Here is a 17,034-nt window from a genome sequence, read left to right on the forward strand (position 1 = left end):
TCACAGCAAGGTGGCTGTCTAGTTCACTGTAGGTGATGTGGTTAAATTTCACCATTTGATAGACGCATAATAAAACTGCACCACCTGATCTGTTATTTCTCTGTCAGACTTGGTTTCTGCCAACAGGTTTAGACTGGTTTAGACTTTGATACTGAAGTCATGAGGATGTGACAGCAGCCTGCAGACACCCAGGACTGAGAAAGGAGAATAAGCTGCGTCTGTCAGATTTCACTGATTTATTCATTATGGATGTAAGTCCATAATGAATGAAACGATGTAGATTTAGAGAAAAAATGTCCCACTCAGATTAAAATAAAGCTCTTTTTCTACAGAGACCTGGCCAAGACACAAGTGACCTGTTGGAGTGACATTTATGGGAACATGTTTGTCCAAATAATATATCAGCTGACTTATTTTTTAAATCCAAATGATTCTCTCTCTCTCTCTCTCTCTCTCTCTCTCTCTCTCTCTCTCTCTCTCTCTCTCTCTCTCTCTCTCTCTCTCTCTCTCTCTCTCTTCCTCTCTCTCTCTCATTTCCTTGTTGAAGTTGCTGAATACTTTCGCTTTAAGGTATTGGCGTGGCGCAGATTATTTTAACCACCAAAAGGTATTGTAGCATACAGTTTACTTGCTAGTTTTCAGTTTATTAGCCTACGTTAATGACGTAGTTACTCTATTCCAGCATATATTTTATCTCACCGTTACCGTTACTTTATTTAGACTATAAAAATGGAAATGTCCTGTTCGGCCGTTAATAAAGGCGTGTCTTTATAAAAACACGCTTTTTAGGTTCAAAACATAACTCTTGTAACAGTTTTCAAAGATATTAGTGTTAGTTAGTGTAAATGTAAACGTCATCTAATAAAAGTAGGAGTAGCAGACTATTAAAAGTAATTTATTGTGTTGCTTTTAATAAGGACATCGACACCCCCCCCCCCCCCCCCCCTCTCTCTCTCTCTCTCTCTCTCTCTCTCTCTCTCTAACAGTATCAAGCCAGCAGTCTTTCACTTATCGGTGTGGCAGCAGGCTATTTCCAACATGAAAAGGTATTGTAGTCAACACTTTATATTACAGCTTATAGTGTTTTATTTTTCAACACATTCATGTTTACTGTTGATTGATTTAACTGTAATAAGACATGAATACAGAACAAACCTTCATTTGTGATTAGGGGGTTGTATGTGAGGAAACTCACTGTTTATGTTCAAAACATAAAAACACTTTTCTGTAACAGTTTGTGAACACATCAGTGTTTGGGTGTTAATGTTAAAGTCATGAACATGTTTATTTGTTGTAATGTTTTTAAAGCTGTTTTAATCAGAGCAGGAAGGCTGCTCTTGTTGTGGTTAAATTTTAACATTTGATAGACGCATAATAAAACAATATCCGATTATATGATTTCTCTTTATTTTATATAGGCTGTTTATTCAGGTCAAAAACTCTATCTATCAAAATTGTTTTAATCTAAAAATGTAATATTTTATATTTTAATAAAACCAATCACTGTGGTTGAAGTTAGGGTTGCTGGTGTATATTTTAGAAGTATAGTTTCCTAACTAGCTACTGAGCGCCCTCTAGTGGTTAGTTAGGTTTACAGCTGCTTGAGGCCAAGTTTTAAACACCACAATCCTACAGCACGTGACAGAGGGAGGTACTAAGCTTTAAACTTGATTGAACTTTGGTGTGCAAATATTTTAATTTTTAATACCTACCTGGTAGTTTCTGGCTATCCACCAGCTACTGTGGCTGGTAATTGACTATAAAGTTAATTTGCCACCCTGGTGGTCTTCCTCCTGTCTACCAGGTCTCATCAGGAGAGACCAGACTCTCCTGAACCCAGCTGTGTGTCCATGAAGAGTGACTGATCAGACGTTGTCCTTGTTGATTTTAAAGATGAACCCCATTCTTCTGAAAAGATGTAAGCTGTTACTACCATTTAAATGTTACTGTGTTCATGTTTTAACTATTTTTATCCAGAGAAGTTTGGCTATTGGTCTTTTTCAGCATCGCTCTTCTTTACATACATATACTTATATATTCAGACCTCAGAGCTGCCCAGTATGTACCACAGTCTGCTACTTTTGACTACTAAGAACTCCAGCGGAGCAATTTGAGACTTAAGTTTCTTTGTATAAGGGCTTTGGTGGGAGTTGTGGAGGGAGAGAAGAGTGTTCCTCATTTACTCTCCCCAGATTCCAAGCTTTCAGCCTGCTGGTCAAAAGCCTGCTTAAAAATTTGGTAACACTTTCTATGACGCCCATGTCTATAATGCATTATAAACATACTTATAATGCGTTATAATCTGCTTATAGCACTTTATAATTATAGTTATAAGCACTCATAAATATTCATAATGCTTTATAACAATAATCATAACACATTATAAAGCATTTTATAATGACATATAAGGTCAAGTATCATAATACTTCATAATTGCTGGTCACTCACTGACATTTTTTTTTGCAAGGATCATAGTGCATTATAATTCTCATAGTTGTAATGCATTATAATCATTTTATAATGCATTATAATCACTGTTATAATGCATTTTACTGTTTTTTTTGATTGCCAAGACACATTTCTTGAAATTATGCTCCATTTCCCAAAACTCTAAACACAAATGCATAACTGCACACTCATCTTCACAAACTTCAAACTTCCATGTCAAAACCAAACTCCCCACTCAAAACCATGTAATCTTACATCTAAACCAAACTTTGCCTTCAGACATCACACAAAAGCCATCAAATACACGTACACTACAAAATAGCTGTTACACACTGGTGAGATCAATTCAAAACACTACCGCAAAAACCTGTTACTGCAATGAATAATGGCGCTTATGGTTTTCCCCCAGAACAACCTCTTTACATGATGAACACAATATAAAGACACAACACATGAATACATTTTCAAAATTTTTAATTCCTCAATGTACTGTAGTAAAATAAACTGAAATTGAGTGAAAAAGTAAATGTACTGTAAAAATATGCACCTGATAAAGAACGTAGAATACAGTAAAATAATTTCCATGTATTTACCAATATAAACCAATGGAAAAAAAAAACAGTTTGTACATAAAGAAAGAAATCACATTTATTCTGCCTCAGCATCCCGTCTCTGGTCTGGGTCAGGCCAGAGATTCTCATCAACATCACATCACAAAACAAGTGAGCTGACCCATGGCCCTTTTATCTATCTATCCTGAGCTTCTAATTGGTGTGTGAACAATTTTGACTCTTAGTGTTTGCACCTGGGGAATTGTGTGTTAATTGGATTCAAGCTGTGATGGCTTGAGTTAATGATATTGAATGCCAGTGCTTTCTAAATGAGCACATGGTGCAGCCAGTGATATTTTACAAAAAGTTCAACAAATCTGAATCATGTGTGGAAACAGGGGAATGGTGTTTATAGTTTTGGGAAATGGGTCTGTCTTTTGGTAGATGGCATCATGGTTTGGGATGTTTAGTTAATAGGGCCAGTTATAGTGTGTAAGCGATCGAGAAAAACTGTAATGTGATTATAAGTTACTCTAAGTGGTCATTGGGTGCTTTAAGTAAAGTAATGAAATTCCTGAGGTATAGGCAGATATAATACATTACAAGCTGGTTATAAGTCACTATAAGTGGTCATTGTTTGCTTTAAGTAAAGTGAAAAAAATATCATTAAATCTATGCAAGAACAACACACAAAACGTTGTAAAATTAATTTATTTGTTTAACGGGTCATAGCAGAAATTGAGTATTACAATTTGACAATAAATTAAATAAGTAAATCTCTCTGAATTAATAAATGGCGGTGCCTCCACTTAGTAGTGTTTAAAGAAGTTAAACAATATCTACTAAGAATTTCAATTACTACAATTAACCTGAATGTCCCCCTTTGAAATATGTGACTGTATAAAATTACCACAACTCAACACCAGATACTTTAAATGCAAACCAATTGCCTTTAGTTATGCAACTAGCAAGATGTGAAATATAAAAACAGAAAATAAAAAACAACAACTTCCAAATATCAAAGCAAATACCCAGATATTCTAATATCAATCTTTTACATTCCACAGAGGCAAAGTGTGTACCTTAAAATTAACTGACCAATCTTACTTTCTTTAGCTTATTCTCAAAATGAAATACAGCAATTGTGGATACACACACTCAACAACACAGTCTTTGGAATAATAGTAGGCCTACTAAAATAAATAAAAATGTCCAAATTAAATAATGGTTGCAGGCCTGAGTCGTTGCTGGGGTGCGTAGAGGCCTTTAAGATGAAGATGATATTGCGTCCACTTCACTAGCAAGGTAAAAACAAAAATAACGCAGTGCAAGTGCATAGACAGTACTCAAGACTTGATGACAGAGTTTGTGATGGGTAGACCTGATGAGGGCGATGCAGGAAAATGGCGAGTGAGGCCGACTGCAGGCGGATCCAAACACAGGCAAACGTTGTACTCCCGAAGCATGTGGAAACAGGGCTTGAACAGTTCTGTTGTACTCCTGGCCCACGGAGGATTTCCTGCTCCTTACAACAGTCCAGTTCCTATATGTATAAAATCCAACTAAAAATCAAGTACATAACACAAGGATGTATCATAATCTATTATTATCTTTCAGGCTATCTGATAGCTCGTTCACATAAACAAATGGCCAAAGCGATTGCTATGTTAATCAGCATTTCTTTAGCAATCTTAACAAGCCCTCTAAAGGCACAAGTAGTAGCGCTTTCTCAAAATATGGCGAATCCCTATAATTGCTGACATGGAGCAATACCTTGCCAACTCCTTCACCCGTCTCTTTGGCATTCCTGCCAGTTGTAGGTCTCTCATCACTAGCCTGTGAACATTGCCCAAGCTACCAAATATAGACACCAACAGCTGACATTTGTAGCTGAGCTGTGAGATAGCTGGCACAAGAGGTTGATACTTAAGATACTTCGTTGCACGGAAGGCTTCCAGACTTCCTTCAGACTGTAATAATTTCAATTTCAAACATTGTTCCCGTTCCTACGAGGCCTGGTGCTTCTGGATTTAATGGTTTCAGGCTTATTGCACTCACCTCCATCCTGTGTAAATGCATGGAGAGGGTCCTAAGCAGGCACATAACATCCTCTGTATCCAGCTGCTTAGACCACCTACAGTTTGGATACAAAAGCCAAAGGGGCACAGATGATCTCCCCTAGATGATGCCACAGTAACATTATTTAACACCCTAACGAGGCATCTACAGGTCTTTTTATTGATTTTAGCTCCGCTTATGATACCGTGCAAACACATAGTCTGCTGCAGAGACTGCTGGATCTAAGGGTTAATGGAGGCATTATCCACTGGATCAGACACTTTCTCTCTGACCACCCTCAGAGAGTTATTGTTGATGGTAGTGTCTCAGATGAGATTATGTTGAACACAGGAGCACCACAGGGGGCAGTTTTATCACCACTGCTTTTCTCTGTTTATACAAATGAATTTAAGATTGATTAAAATTTTAGTTTAAGTATGCCAATGCTATGTCTCTTGTTGTCCATCTGCAGGAAGGGGGTACTGTCAGAGAGAGCCTATATTTTAATGTGTCAACTCTTCAGAATTGGTGCCCGGAAAGCTCTAGAAATAGATGTTAGTAAGACAAAAGTGCTTGTCATACAAAAGAACAAAGACTCAATGCAGCCACTGATTATCAATGGACAAATGCTTGAGGCTATCAATGATTTCACATATCTTCGTACATATCTTGACAGTAATCTCATCTTCAAGGCTATACTGATTTTATTTTTAAGAAATGCTCATCTCCATCTACTGTGCAAACTCAACAATTTTAGGGTTAGTCAAAACATCTTGGAGACGTATAAGATCCTACTGAAAGCATTTAATCCTTTAATATGATCATGTGGTATGGCAATTTGAACATTGAGAGGAGGAACAAGTTGCAGAAAGTAGTGAACATGGCATCCAAAATAATTCGGAAGCCACAAAGGCAGTTTAGTAGCATGTATGAAGAACTTATAAAAGGTAAAGCTCACAGAATTATGAATTATTTCACCACTGCATAAACAAATATGAAGTTTTAACCCAGGAAGACGATATAGACTACCAAGAGCTATTAAGAATATTTACAAGAAATCTTTTGTCCCAAGTGAGATTAAGGTCCTAAATGAAACTACGTAACTTGGGTACGCAGATACATGGTGGTTGCTCCTGTGACTTTGTTGCAGTTATGCTAGTATTTGTATTTATTTATTCATTTATTTTTCTATTTGATGCGTTTATTGTTGTATGTATACTTTTTTATGTCATGCCTTTTTTTTATGGTGAAGCCAAAGGCAAATTTCCACCTTATGGACAATGGAAGGACTTGTAATCTTGCATTAACTGTGAAAATGTCATTATCATTTGCAGTATTCTTGAATACAGAATGTAATCTTTGACATCATTGATTTACATAGCAAAGTTTGTCAAACAAAGATGTCAGAGACACTCAGGTTCACATACAGTATTTGTGTTAAGCACATAGACTTGTGAAGAAAAACACTATAACAACTATAGAGTTTTAATGAAGAGGCAGGAACATGACTGTCCATAAAAGGTATTTTCAGCCAACTCAAGTGATGCGTTTCATTAAAGTTAACCTTTATTCAGCCAGCTCATTTCCCATGGACTAACAATCTCTTAAAGGGAGACCTGGTCAAGAAAGCAGCATCATGACAAACATAATGTCACAGACAAACAACATACAGCAGTGTAGCAAAACACATTCAGAGTCTAAAATTTTACCTTTTTTAACTTCTTAACCTAGCCCAGGTTTAATAAATGTTAAGTGACTTTATGATGAATTTCTTAGTAAAGCCTTTTTCGACCCTATTCTACCCAATTTTATGAAATTTTGGAACTTGTTTCACCTATCCTCTCAAAATTCAGGTCGGTTTTACATCAGAATTTTTTTTTACAACCATACCTGAAAAATACTAATTGTATTTCAGGTTAAAACAACAGCAATAGTTCCTGGCCAGTAGAGAACTGACAGTGAGAGTGTTATCATGCAGTTTTCTGGATATGAGCAGAGTTAAGAATGAGGTTTTTGTTTTTGTGTGCAGTGAGGACGCCCTCTAGTGGTTTCTACTGGCTACAGCGTGTGTGCAGGTTGGCTGGTTTACTGTAGCTTTAGATTGTTGCTTGGCTCTCTGTTTCTACTCTGAAAGTAAACAGACAGTAATTCTGATTTTTTAATGCCTATACAGGAGTAGTCTGGTTAATGTTTGTGTTAGGTATATAGGTAGTCTGTAGGAGATATACTTTTAATAGCCTACCAGCCTGCTATAGACTCGGGTAAGGGCAGTTTCAGGAAACACTGCCAGAGATCAGTAGCTCCCCCTTCTGGACGGACAAGGAAAGGATTAGTATAAAACAAAATCATCTATTTCCATGGTTTACATGCAGAGCATTCTGGATGCTAGCTCATAGCACAATTAAGAGTCAGATTGGCGTTAACCGTGTTCATGTCCCGATAAGAAAATCCATAGATATATGATCAGCAGAATACTCTATTACCATGGAAACAGAATTTACACCGACAGTAAAAAACAACAGTAAACAGGATAAAATACACAGAGATTAACTGTTTAATCTGTTTAATCTCTGTGGGATGTCTAGTTATATACCTCAGCTACTATCAGCATATCCCAGCTAGAGTCCTCTACATTTCAAAGCAAATATTCTGGCTTCTTTTTCTTATTTCATCTTTTTTTTTTTTTGTTAGGCTACTATTAGTGTAGAAATTGTGACCAGTTAATTAAAAATGTTTTTATTTCAAGACACCTAACTTTGACAGAACTGTCCTTTTAGCTGAACCTACAGAGGTTAATGCACTGAGGATGGAAAATTTCCTGGCAATAAATTACAAAGACAGGACACTTTACATGTAGGTCTACTTTCACTTTCACCTTGACTGGTGATACTTTAATGCTTTTACTTGAGAAAATTGTTGAATGGAGAACCTTTCATTTCATCTTCTGAGTTTGTATCAGGTTTGTTAAGTTTTTAATTAAATTAGAGGATTTATGTAGCCTACTTCTACATCCACTTTGGTCGAACATTTCCAATCAGAGAACAGAGATATTCTCAGAAAGCTTTTTCAGCAAGCACACACGTAATCTACTATTATTATTAGTGGTAGCCACCGCGACCCTGACGGTGTTGACCATATGTAACGCCCCAATGGTAGATTGAGTGCAGGTTGGACAGCATATCTTCCTGTAGATATCATCCAATTTATTGAAAGTATCAAATGAGAATATAAAAAACATTACAGTGATGTCCTGATCATATGGCTTATTTTGTGCAGGTCAGGTTTACAATGAGATTCTTCTATTCTGTACAATAAATACTGGTCTGGCAGATCAGAAAATTGACACTGTAACACACTATAAGTTTGCACCTGCTGCACGTGCTCGCACACCAAAAGATAAGATCCACCACCTGCTGGATAACTGTGAGTTTCTACATGAAAGCCTGCGATCAACATCCCTTAACGTGTTTTGCTGATTGTTTTCCAGGTTTTCTCTCATGTATTTTCTTTTCTGTCTTCCTCTGAACACGTTTGAGTTTGTTCTTGTTTCCTTCTCTGAACATCCTTTTCTTCTTCTTCAGTAGGTCCTTTCAGATATATAATCATAGTCTCCTATAACAGCGGTTCCTAACTGTTTTCCTCAGGGCTCCTAACTCTCTCCCACCCCACCACATCATAGTTTCATTCAGACAAAAAAAAAAAAAAAAAAAAAAAAAAAAATGGATTTATTGATATTTGCTTCAATTATTCTACTGGAGAACATTTACTGCTTACTGGGTTACAATATAGGCTACTCATTTTATACATTTTTGGTCAGCAGTCAATTCTCTTCTATGATACAATTATTATTATTATTATTATTATTATTGGAGTTATAGGATTGGTTCAATATAATAATAAAATCTGATTTCTCTCTCTCTCTTTCTCTCTCTCTCTGTCTGTCTGTCTGTCTGTCTGTCTCTCTCTCATTTATTCTTATTCTCAAAGTCATCTATCTCAGACTAGTTACCGTCAACTTTTGATTTATCTGTGAAAAGAAATCTTCCTATTGGCCTCCAGTTCCAACCCAGATGGTGAAGACAAGTCTCAGACCCCACTGTTAAGTTACAAAACACAACTGAACACTTTTTAGTAACAGTTTGTGAACACATCAGCATTTGGGTTATAACAACAGTCATGAAGATTTCGACCATTTTTGTTGTTAGTCTTTTTCAACATGTTTTAATCAGAGGAAGGTGGCTCTAAAGTTCACTGGATGTGATGTGATTAAATTTAACCATCTGATAGACGCATAATAAAACTGAATTGTGATTTATCTGCCAGACTTGGTTTCTGCCAACAAGTTTAGACTGGTTTAGACTTTGATACTGAAGTTGTGAGCATGTGAGCTTTATAGTCCCAATGAGATTAAAATAAAGCTCTTTTTCTACAGAGACCCCAAGACACAAGTGACCTGGTGTGACTGACAGTCATGGGGAAACCGTGAGTAAGTGTAATCCTATGTGATTTGGAGAATCCTCTTTATTTCAGTCTCTAATGTTTTCTCTTAATAAGAAACAACATATGCTTTGTGTGTTGGTATATTGACCTGTATAGTGACCTCATTGATTTCTCAGTTGTTGTCTTGTCTTTGATAATGGCTTGGTACAATGAAGGTTATTATTTTTGAAGATTTCTTTATCCTTAATACATCGTCTGAATTAGGGCTGAACGATTTTGAAAAAATATCTAATTGCGATTATTTTGACTGATATTGCAATTGCGATGTGATTTGCGATATTAGAGGGAATGATAATTTTTACATCATTATTTTCATTTTCATTAAAAAACGTATTAAAATGATTATGGTGTGATTTTTGCGGGGATCTGTACCAAACAAAGATGTTGTGTAGGCCAGGACATCCCTGCAGCATGAAAATATTTAATTTAAAATGGTATTTTGACACACATTTCGCCTTTAACAAATATTGCGCCTCCTGCGATTTGAAAATTGCAGTAGGCCATATTGTGATTTCGATACAATTTTGATTAATTGTTCAGCCCTAGTCTGAATCATTTAAATCCAAATGATTCCTTTAATCTTAGACAGTCTATGGACTTGGTCATATTAATTTGGATTTGATCTTTGATTGACTGTTGGCCTTATATTAAACACAATTACTTTTTAAACAAACTATTTTTAAAAGCATGCAAATATGAAAATAATAATAATTAGTATTATTATTGATATAGCACCTTTAAAGACAGAGTTTATAAAGTGCTTTGACAGTCAAAATAAAAGCAGAATACTCAAAAGGAGTTTTTAAAAAAATCAAAGGAACAGTGTGAAACAGGAATTAAATTAAGAGGACAGAGGTTGAAAAGAGCAACATTCAAGTAAATACTAGCAAACCCACCAAAAAAAACAGTGTTTCCTTTAGGCTACAATAGCACTGCCAAAAATGGCAATAGCAGACTATCTTGTCATCATACAGACAATAATATGATAAATGGATACACATAGCCTTGATTTAAACCTAAGTATAAATTAAAAGAATTTCCCCAATGTGACACTGATTTTTCCCGATGAGACAGGAATAAGATCAAAAATCAAATTAGATTAGAGACTGTGGGCTAATGATTAATCTCTCTCTCTCTCTCTCTCTCTCTCTCTCTCTCTCTCTCTCTCTCTCTCTCTCTAGTCTACTTTCACTTATCGGTGTGGCGGCAGGTCATTTCCAACATGAAAAGGTATTGTATTCAACACTTTACATTACAGCTTATTGTGTATTATTTTTCAATCCATTAATGCTTACTGTTGATTGATTTAATTGTAATAAGACAATAATACAGAATAAGCCTCCATTTGTGATTAAAGGTGTTGAAGGTATGTGAGGAAACTCACTGTTCAGGTTCAAAACATAAAAACACTTTTCTGGTTGTTAACGTTAAAGTCATGAACATGTTTATTTGTTGTAACATTTTAAACCTGTTTTTTATCAGAGCAGGAAGGCTGCTGTTTAGTTCCCTGTAGATGATGTGGTTAAATTAAACATTAACCATTTGATAGACGCATAATAAAACTACATCCTGTTATGTTACAGCCATTGGATTGGACTCTGATATTGAACACTGGTTTGATATTTGATTTTGGTTTGGACTTTGATACAAATTATTTTATGCGGGCTGTTTATTAATCGTTCCTGTACTTTTCTCTGCCATTGTGCTGTAGCCTATTGCTGCTGTGACACCCGAATTTCAATAAAGTGCAATCTTAATCTTAATATTAATGTTTATTCAGGTCAAGACATCTATTTACCAAAACTGACTGTTGTGTTGGTTTTATGATCAACTTTAATTTCACTTATTTCATATTTTAATAACATTAATCACTCTGGTTGAAGTTAGGATTGCTAGTGTGTTAGATGTATGGATGCCTCACTAGCTACTGATCGCCCCCTGGTGGTAAATTAGTTTCAGAGCTGCTTGAGGCCAAGTTTTAAACGCCACAATCCCTCAGCAGCTTCACACCATGTTGACTGTCTGCTGCTGCCACACACCTTTCCTTCAGGTCCATAACCAGAGAGCCCAGGTCATCAGCAGGAGCAATGAAATAAATCCTGCTTAATGCACCGCATACAACTTAATTGTATTCTGACTCTGCTTTTGCTACCACTACTACAAATACTAGAACTCTATTACTGCTATTGCAATTTATACTTTTTAAGATAAGTGATATTTGGTGGTGAAAGAGCTTGATAAATTCAAGGTTTTAACCTGTCACACCAAAGCAAACACATACATTTCTCCTGAAATTTAAACTCTTCTAGTTGTTATTATGCTTTCGTGCAGTTTTCGGCCTACATTTTAGACATTTTGCTGACCCTCTTATCCAGAGCGACTTATGTAGGAGCTATTTTGATAATATTAAGTTAAATTAAGTTTAATTTTTACCTGTGGTTTGTTTTGTTTTTTGTTTTTTCATCATTCATAAGTTTTAACATACTTCACTGTATTTCTATATTTTCTTCTCGAATTTAATGGCAGAGTGCGAAGTGAAATCTGGTGGACAAATGTAAACAACGTTAAAAGATGAACTCAATAAATTAACTTTTTAATCTGTCACACTGAAGCGAGTACACTGAAAACATTTCTTCAGAAAATTGAAGACCAAAAATTACAAACAACATAAAAGAGTACAAAGGTCAGAGCCTTGTTGCCCTTACAGTGTTCCTGTTACCCTAGAACGATCATGAGTAGGATAAGAGTTAAGGTGAGAGATAGGTGTAGTTTTTTGAATGTGAGGAAAAAATGTACTGAGGGAGGTACTTCAAGCTTTAAACTTTATTAAACTTTGGTGTGCAAATATTTTAATTTTTAATACCTACCTGGTAGTTTCTGGCTATCCACCAGCTACTGTGGCTGGTAATTGACTATAAAGTTAATTTGCCACCCTGGTGGTCTTCCTCGTGTCTACCAGGTCTCAGCAGGAGAGACCAGACTCCCCTGAACCCAGGTGTAAGTCCATGAAGAGTGACCGATCAGACGTTGTCCTTGTTGATTTTAAAGATGAACCCCATTCTTCTGAAAAGACGTAAGCTGTTACTACCATTTAAATGTTACTGTGTTCATGTTTTAACTATTTTTATCCAGAGAAGTTTGGCTATTGGTCTTTTTCAGCATTGCTCTTCTTTACATACATATACTTATATATTCAGACCTCAGAGCTGCCCAGTATGTACCACAGTCTGCTACTTTTGACTACTAAGAACTCCAGCGGAGCAATTTGAGACTTAAGTTTCTTTGTATAAGGGCTTTGGTGGGAGTTGTGGAGGGAGAGAAGAGTGTTCCTCATTTACTCTCCCCACATTCCAAGCTTTCAGCCTGCTGGTCAAAAGCCTGCTTAAACCTTTTACTGCCATCACCCCTGTTTTGTCCATCCTGTGTTTCTATCAGGATCCAGCAGGAGAGACCAGACTCTCCTGTACCCAGCTGTGTGTCCATGAAGAGTGACCGGTCTATGAGGCACCCTATTATGTTCAAAGATGGACATCACTCTATCGATCAAATGTATGAATTTTAAAATGATGATAAGAACAGATGGGTTCGTTGATATTAAACTCTCAGTCATGATATATAGAATTGATCTCTCTCTCTGTGTGTGTGTGTGTGTGTGTGTGTGTGTTGATATCTGGAGATTTAATACATCATGTTTTCTCCACAGAGTTCACCAGGAGAGGTCAGAGGTTCCCAGTGGTCAGTCTGCCCAGGAGCATCAAACAGACCTGGACTCCATATTTAGGGTTTGTAAATGTACAACAACACATTATACTTAAGCTACAAATGAAATTAAAGACAACCATAATACCCTGGCCATAATACTCTCCATGTTACACTCTTTAGACTAGTGGGCTTTCAGTCTATGACGGACGGATGGATCTGATGTTGCGATCCACAGCATTAGTATGAAAGATTAATTTACATATTATTCTGTTCCAGCTTCTTGAGGAGAACATCATCACTTTTGTGAAGAACGAGCTGAAGAAGTTCCAAAGGGTTCTGAGTCCAGATTACCCAGAATGCTTAGAGAAGCAGAGGGAGGATGAGGAGATGATGGACAGTGAGGAGGAAGAGCAGAGGAGGAGCAACAGAGAGGCACTTCTGAAGATCACACTGCACTTCCTGAGGAGAATGAAGCACGAGGAGCTGGCTGACTCTCTGGAGAGCAGTAAGAGGCTTTTAACTGGTTTAACATGAACAAAAATGGGAGATTTTTAAATTTCCACACTGATATAAATGTTGATATTTCTCATGGGAGGTCTATACAACTCTGTATCAAATGGTAAATGAGCACAATCCCCATGGATAATCTGGTAAAACTACTGGTTAATGTGGGTGTAAAATGCTGAACACAGTGCTGTATAAAATGAAAAAAATCAACACCACAACAGTTGCCCTTCACATTGGGCTGCACAGAGACAGGACTTGTTTGCCCACCCATCAGTGATCAGCTGATGGAGTAGGGAAATGTTAACATTTCCTATACTTAGTGTAACATAGACTTATTGATGTTATTTGTTTGTTGTTTTGTTTTTTGTTATTCGTTCATTCAGAAACTCCTGCTGCAGTGTGCCAACGTAAACTCAAATCTAATCTGAAGGAAAAGTTTCAGTGTCTGTTTGAGGGGATTGCTAAAGCAGGAAACCCAACACTTCTGAATCAGATCTACACAGAGCTCCACATCACAGAGGGAGAGAGTGGAGCGGTCAATGATGAACATGAGGTCAGACAGATTGAAACAGCATCCAGGAAACCAGCGAGACCAGAAACAACAATCAAATGTGAAGACATCTTTAAACCCTTACCTGGAAGAGATAAACCAACCAGAACAGTGATGACAAAGGGAGTGGCTGGTAGTGGGCTAACAGTCTTAACACAGAAGTTCACTCTGGACTGGGCTGAAGACAAAGCCAACCAGGATATACAGTTCACATTTCCATTCACTTTCAGAGAGCTGAATCTGCTGAAAGGGAAAAAGTACAGCTTGGTGGAACTTCTTCATCACTTCTTCACTGAGACCAAAGAAGCAGGAATCTGCAGGTTTGACAAGTTCCAGGTTGTGTTCATCTTTGACGGTCTGGATGAGTGTCGACTTCCTTTAGACTTCCAGAACAACAAGATCCTGACTGATGTGACAGAGTCAACCTCAGTGGACGTGCTGCTGACAAACCTCATCAAGGGGAAACTGCTTCCCTCTGCTTGCCTCTGGATAACCACACGACCTGCAGCAGCCAATCAGATCCCTCCTGAGTGCGTTGACATGGTGACAGAGGTGAGAGGCTTCACTGACCCACAGAAGGAGGAGTACTTCAGGAAGAGATTCAGAGATAAGAAGTTGGCCAACAGAATCATCTCCCACATCAAGAAATCACGAAGCCTCCACATCATGTGCCACATCCCAGTCTTCTGCTGGATCACTGCTACAGTTCTGGAGCATGTGTTGAAAACAGATGAGAGAGGAGAGATGCCCAAGACCCTGACTGAGATGTACATCCACTTCCTGGTGGTTCAGTCCAAACTGGGGAATGTCAAGTATCATGGGAGGGCTGACACAGATCCACTCTGGACTACAGAGACCATTCAGTCTCTGGGAAAACTGGCTTTTGAGCAGCTGGAGAAAGGCAACCTGATCTTCTGTGAAGCCGACCTGACAGAGTGTGGCATTGATATCAGAACAGCCTCAGTGTACTCAGGAGTGTTCACACAGATCTTTAAAGAGGAGTGTGGGCTGTACCAGGACAAGGTGTTCTGCTTTGTCCATGTGAGCATTCAGGAGTTTCTGGCTGCTGTTCATGTCTTTCTGACATTCATCAACACTGATGTCAATCTACTGTCAGAACCTCATTCAACATCCAATTCTAAAGAAAAACACCTCTACCAGAGTGCTGTGGACAAGGCCTTACAGAGTCCAAATGGACACCTGGACTTGTTCCTCCGCTTCCTCCTGGGTCTTTCACTGGAGACCAATCAGACTCTCCTACGAGGCCTGCTGACACAGACAGGAAGTAGCTCACAGACCAATCAGGAAACAGTCAAGTACATCAAGAAGAAGATCAGGGAGAATACCTTTCCAGAGAGAAGCATCAATCTGTTCCACTGTCTGAATGAGCTGAATGATCGTTCTCTAGTGGAGGAGATCCAACAGTACCTGACATCAGGAAGTCTCTCCACAGACAAACTCTCCCCCGCTCAGTGGTCGGCTCTGGTCTTCATGTTGCTGTCATCAGAAGAAGAGCTGGACGTGTTTGACCTGAAGAAATACTCTGCTTCAGAGGAGGGTCTTCTGAGGCTGCTGCCAGTGGTCAAAGCCTCCAATAAAGCTTTGTAAGTGCATAGAAAACTGGGCTGATTAAATACTGTATGTGAAATGAAATCATTTTTACAGAAGAGGAAAAATAAATATTTTCAAAGTTATCGTCTTTATCATTAATGCTTCTTCAGGCTGAATGGCTGTAAGCTGTCAGAGAGAAGCTGTGAAGCTCTGGCCTCAGTTCTCAGCTCCAAGTCCTCTAGTCTGAGAGAGCTGGACCTGAGTAACAACGACCTGCAGGATTCAGGAGTGAAGCTGCTCTCTGCTGGACTGGAGAGTCCACACTGTAGACTGGAAACTCTCAGGTAAAATGAATTTACAGTTTTTCTCAATTGATATGACACTTTTCTCCAAACTATGGTCTATGCTCTCAAAACAGTCTCTCTCAGGTCAGTATTCCTGAATCTGCAACGGATAACCCTACAAGCTTTACATAAGGATTTCTGAGCCACTTTTACATCGGTATTTTCAATCTATCTAACTGGAAAGGAGAATTTTCCACCAACTGCTTTATTCTGATCCAGGTTTATATACTGTACACAGCCATGAACCTGGATTATTTAGTGTCATGACTGTGCGCTCGTCTTTCTCTGTCTCTATCTCTTCCTCTCCTACTCCCTTGTCCTCTCTGTGTTTCCTTTCTTTCAGATCCTGGGGAGGCCTCTCGCTCTTGTTCTCGCTCTCGCTTGCATTATGAGATCTGCAGTCTCTGAAATCAGTAAAGCTTGCTTGTTTTGAAACTCCATTCAGCCTCTGCTTCCTTGTGTCTGCGTTTTGGTCGAGTCTGCTCTAGTTGTTACAATTTAGATTATTGCATCTCTCTCTATTCCTGTCTCAGTCACAATTCACTGTCACATCTCCAGCTTGTTCACAGTAGAGCAGCTAGGGTTTCAACTAGTGCTAAGGAGAGATCCTAATTCCCCAAGTTTAACATCTCTCCACTGATTAACAGTTAGGTATAGAATTAATATTAAGATTTTACTGAACACATTTAAAGCATGGCTAGCTTTGGCACTTAGTAACATTGAGGACCCCTTAATTCCCAATGAGCCGAAGTGCAAGCTGAGGTCACAGGTCCTTTTGACTGTTCCTCAGTCTAGACTCAAGACTAAAGGTGATTACACATTT

At 38.0% G+C, this 17,034-nt stretch overlaps 1 protein-coding gene across 1 annotated transcript in view; it reads left to right on the top strand.

Moving 5' to 3' along the window:
• Positions 1-572: 572 nt before the first annotated feature.
• LOC139916982 (uncharacterized) overlaps positions 573-17,034 on the top strand; it is a 99,772-nt gene continuing 83,310 nt past the window's right edge. Inside the window, exons 1-11 of the mRNA XM_078284741.1 lie at positions 573-607; positions 987-1,046; positions 1,805-1,918; positions 9,045-9,543; positions 10,739-10,787; positions 12,517-12,630; positions 12,993-13,106; positions 13,261-13,339; positions 13,536-13,764; positions 14,150-15,920; positions 16,038-16,211. Of these exons, the coding sequence (XP_078140867.1) occupies positions 10,780-10,787; positions 12,517-12,630; positions 12,993-13,106; positions 13,261-13,339; positions 13,536-13,764; positions 14,150-15,920; positions 16,038-16,211 (2,489 nt within the window). The 5' untranslated portion in view covers positions 573-607; positions 987-1,046; positions 1,805-1,918; positions 9,045-9,543; positions 10,739-10,779. The remainder of the gene's footprint in view (positions 608-986; positions 1,047-1,804; positions 1,919-9,044; positions 9,544-10,738; positions 10,788-12,516; positions 12,631-12,992; positions 13,107-13,260; positions 13,340-13,535; positions 13,765-14,149; positions 15,921-16,037; positions 16,212-17,034) is intronic.

This window comes from Centroberyx gerrardi, chromosome 7 (genome assembly GCF_048128805.1).
Source record: "Centroberyx gerrardi isolate f3 chromosome 7, fCenGer3.hap1.cur.20231027, whole genome shotgun sequence".
NCBI lineage: Eukaryota > Metazoa > Chordata > Actinopteri > Beryciformes > Berycidae > Centroberyx > Centroberyx gerrardi.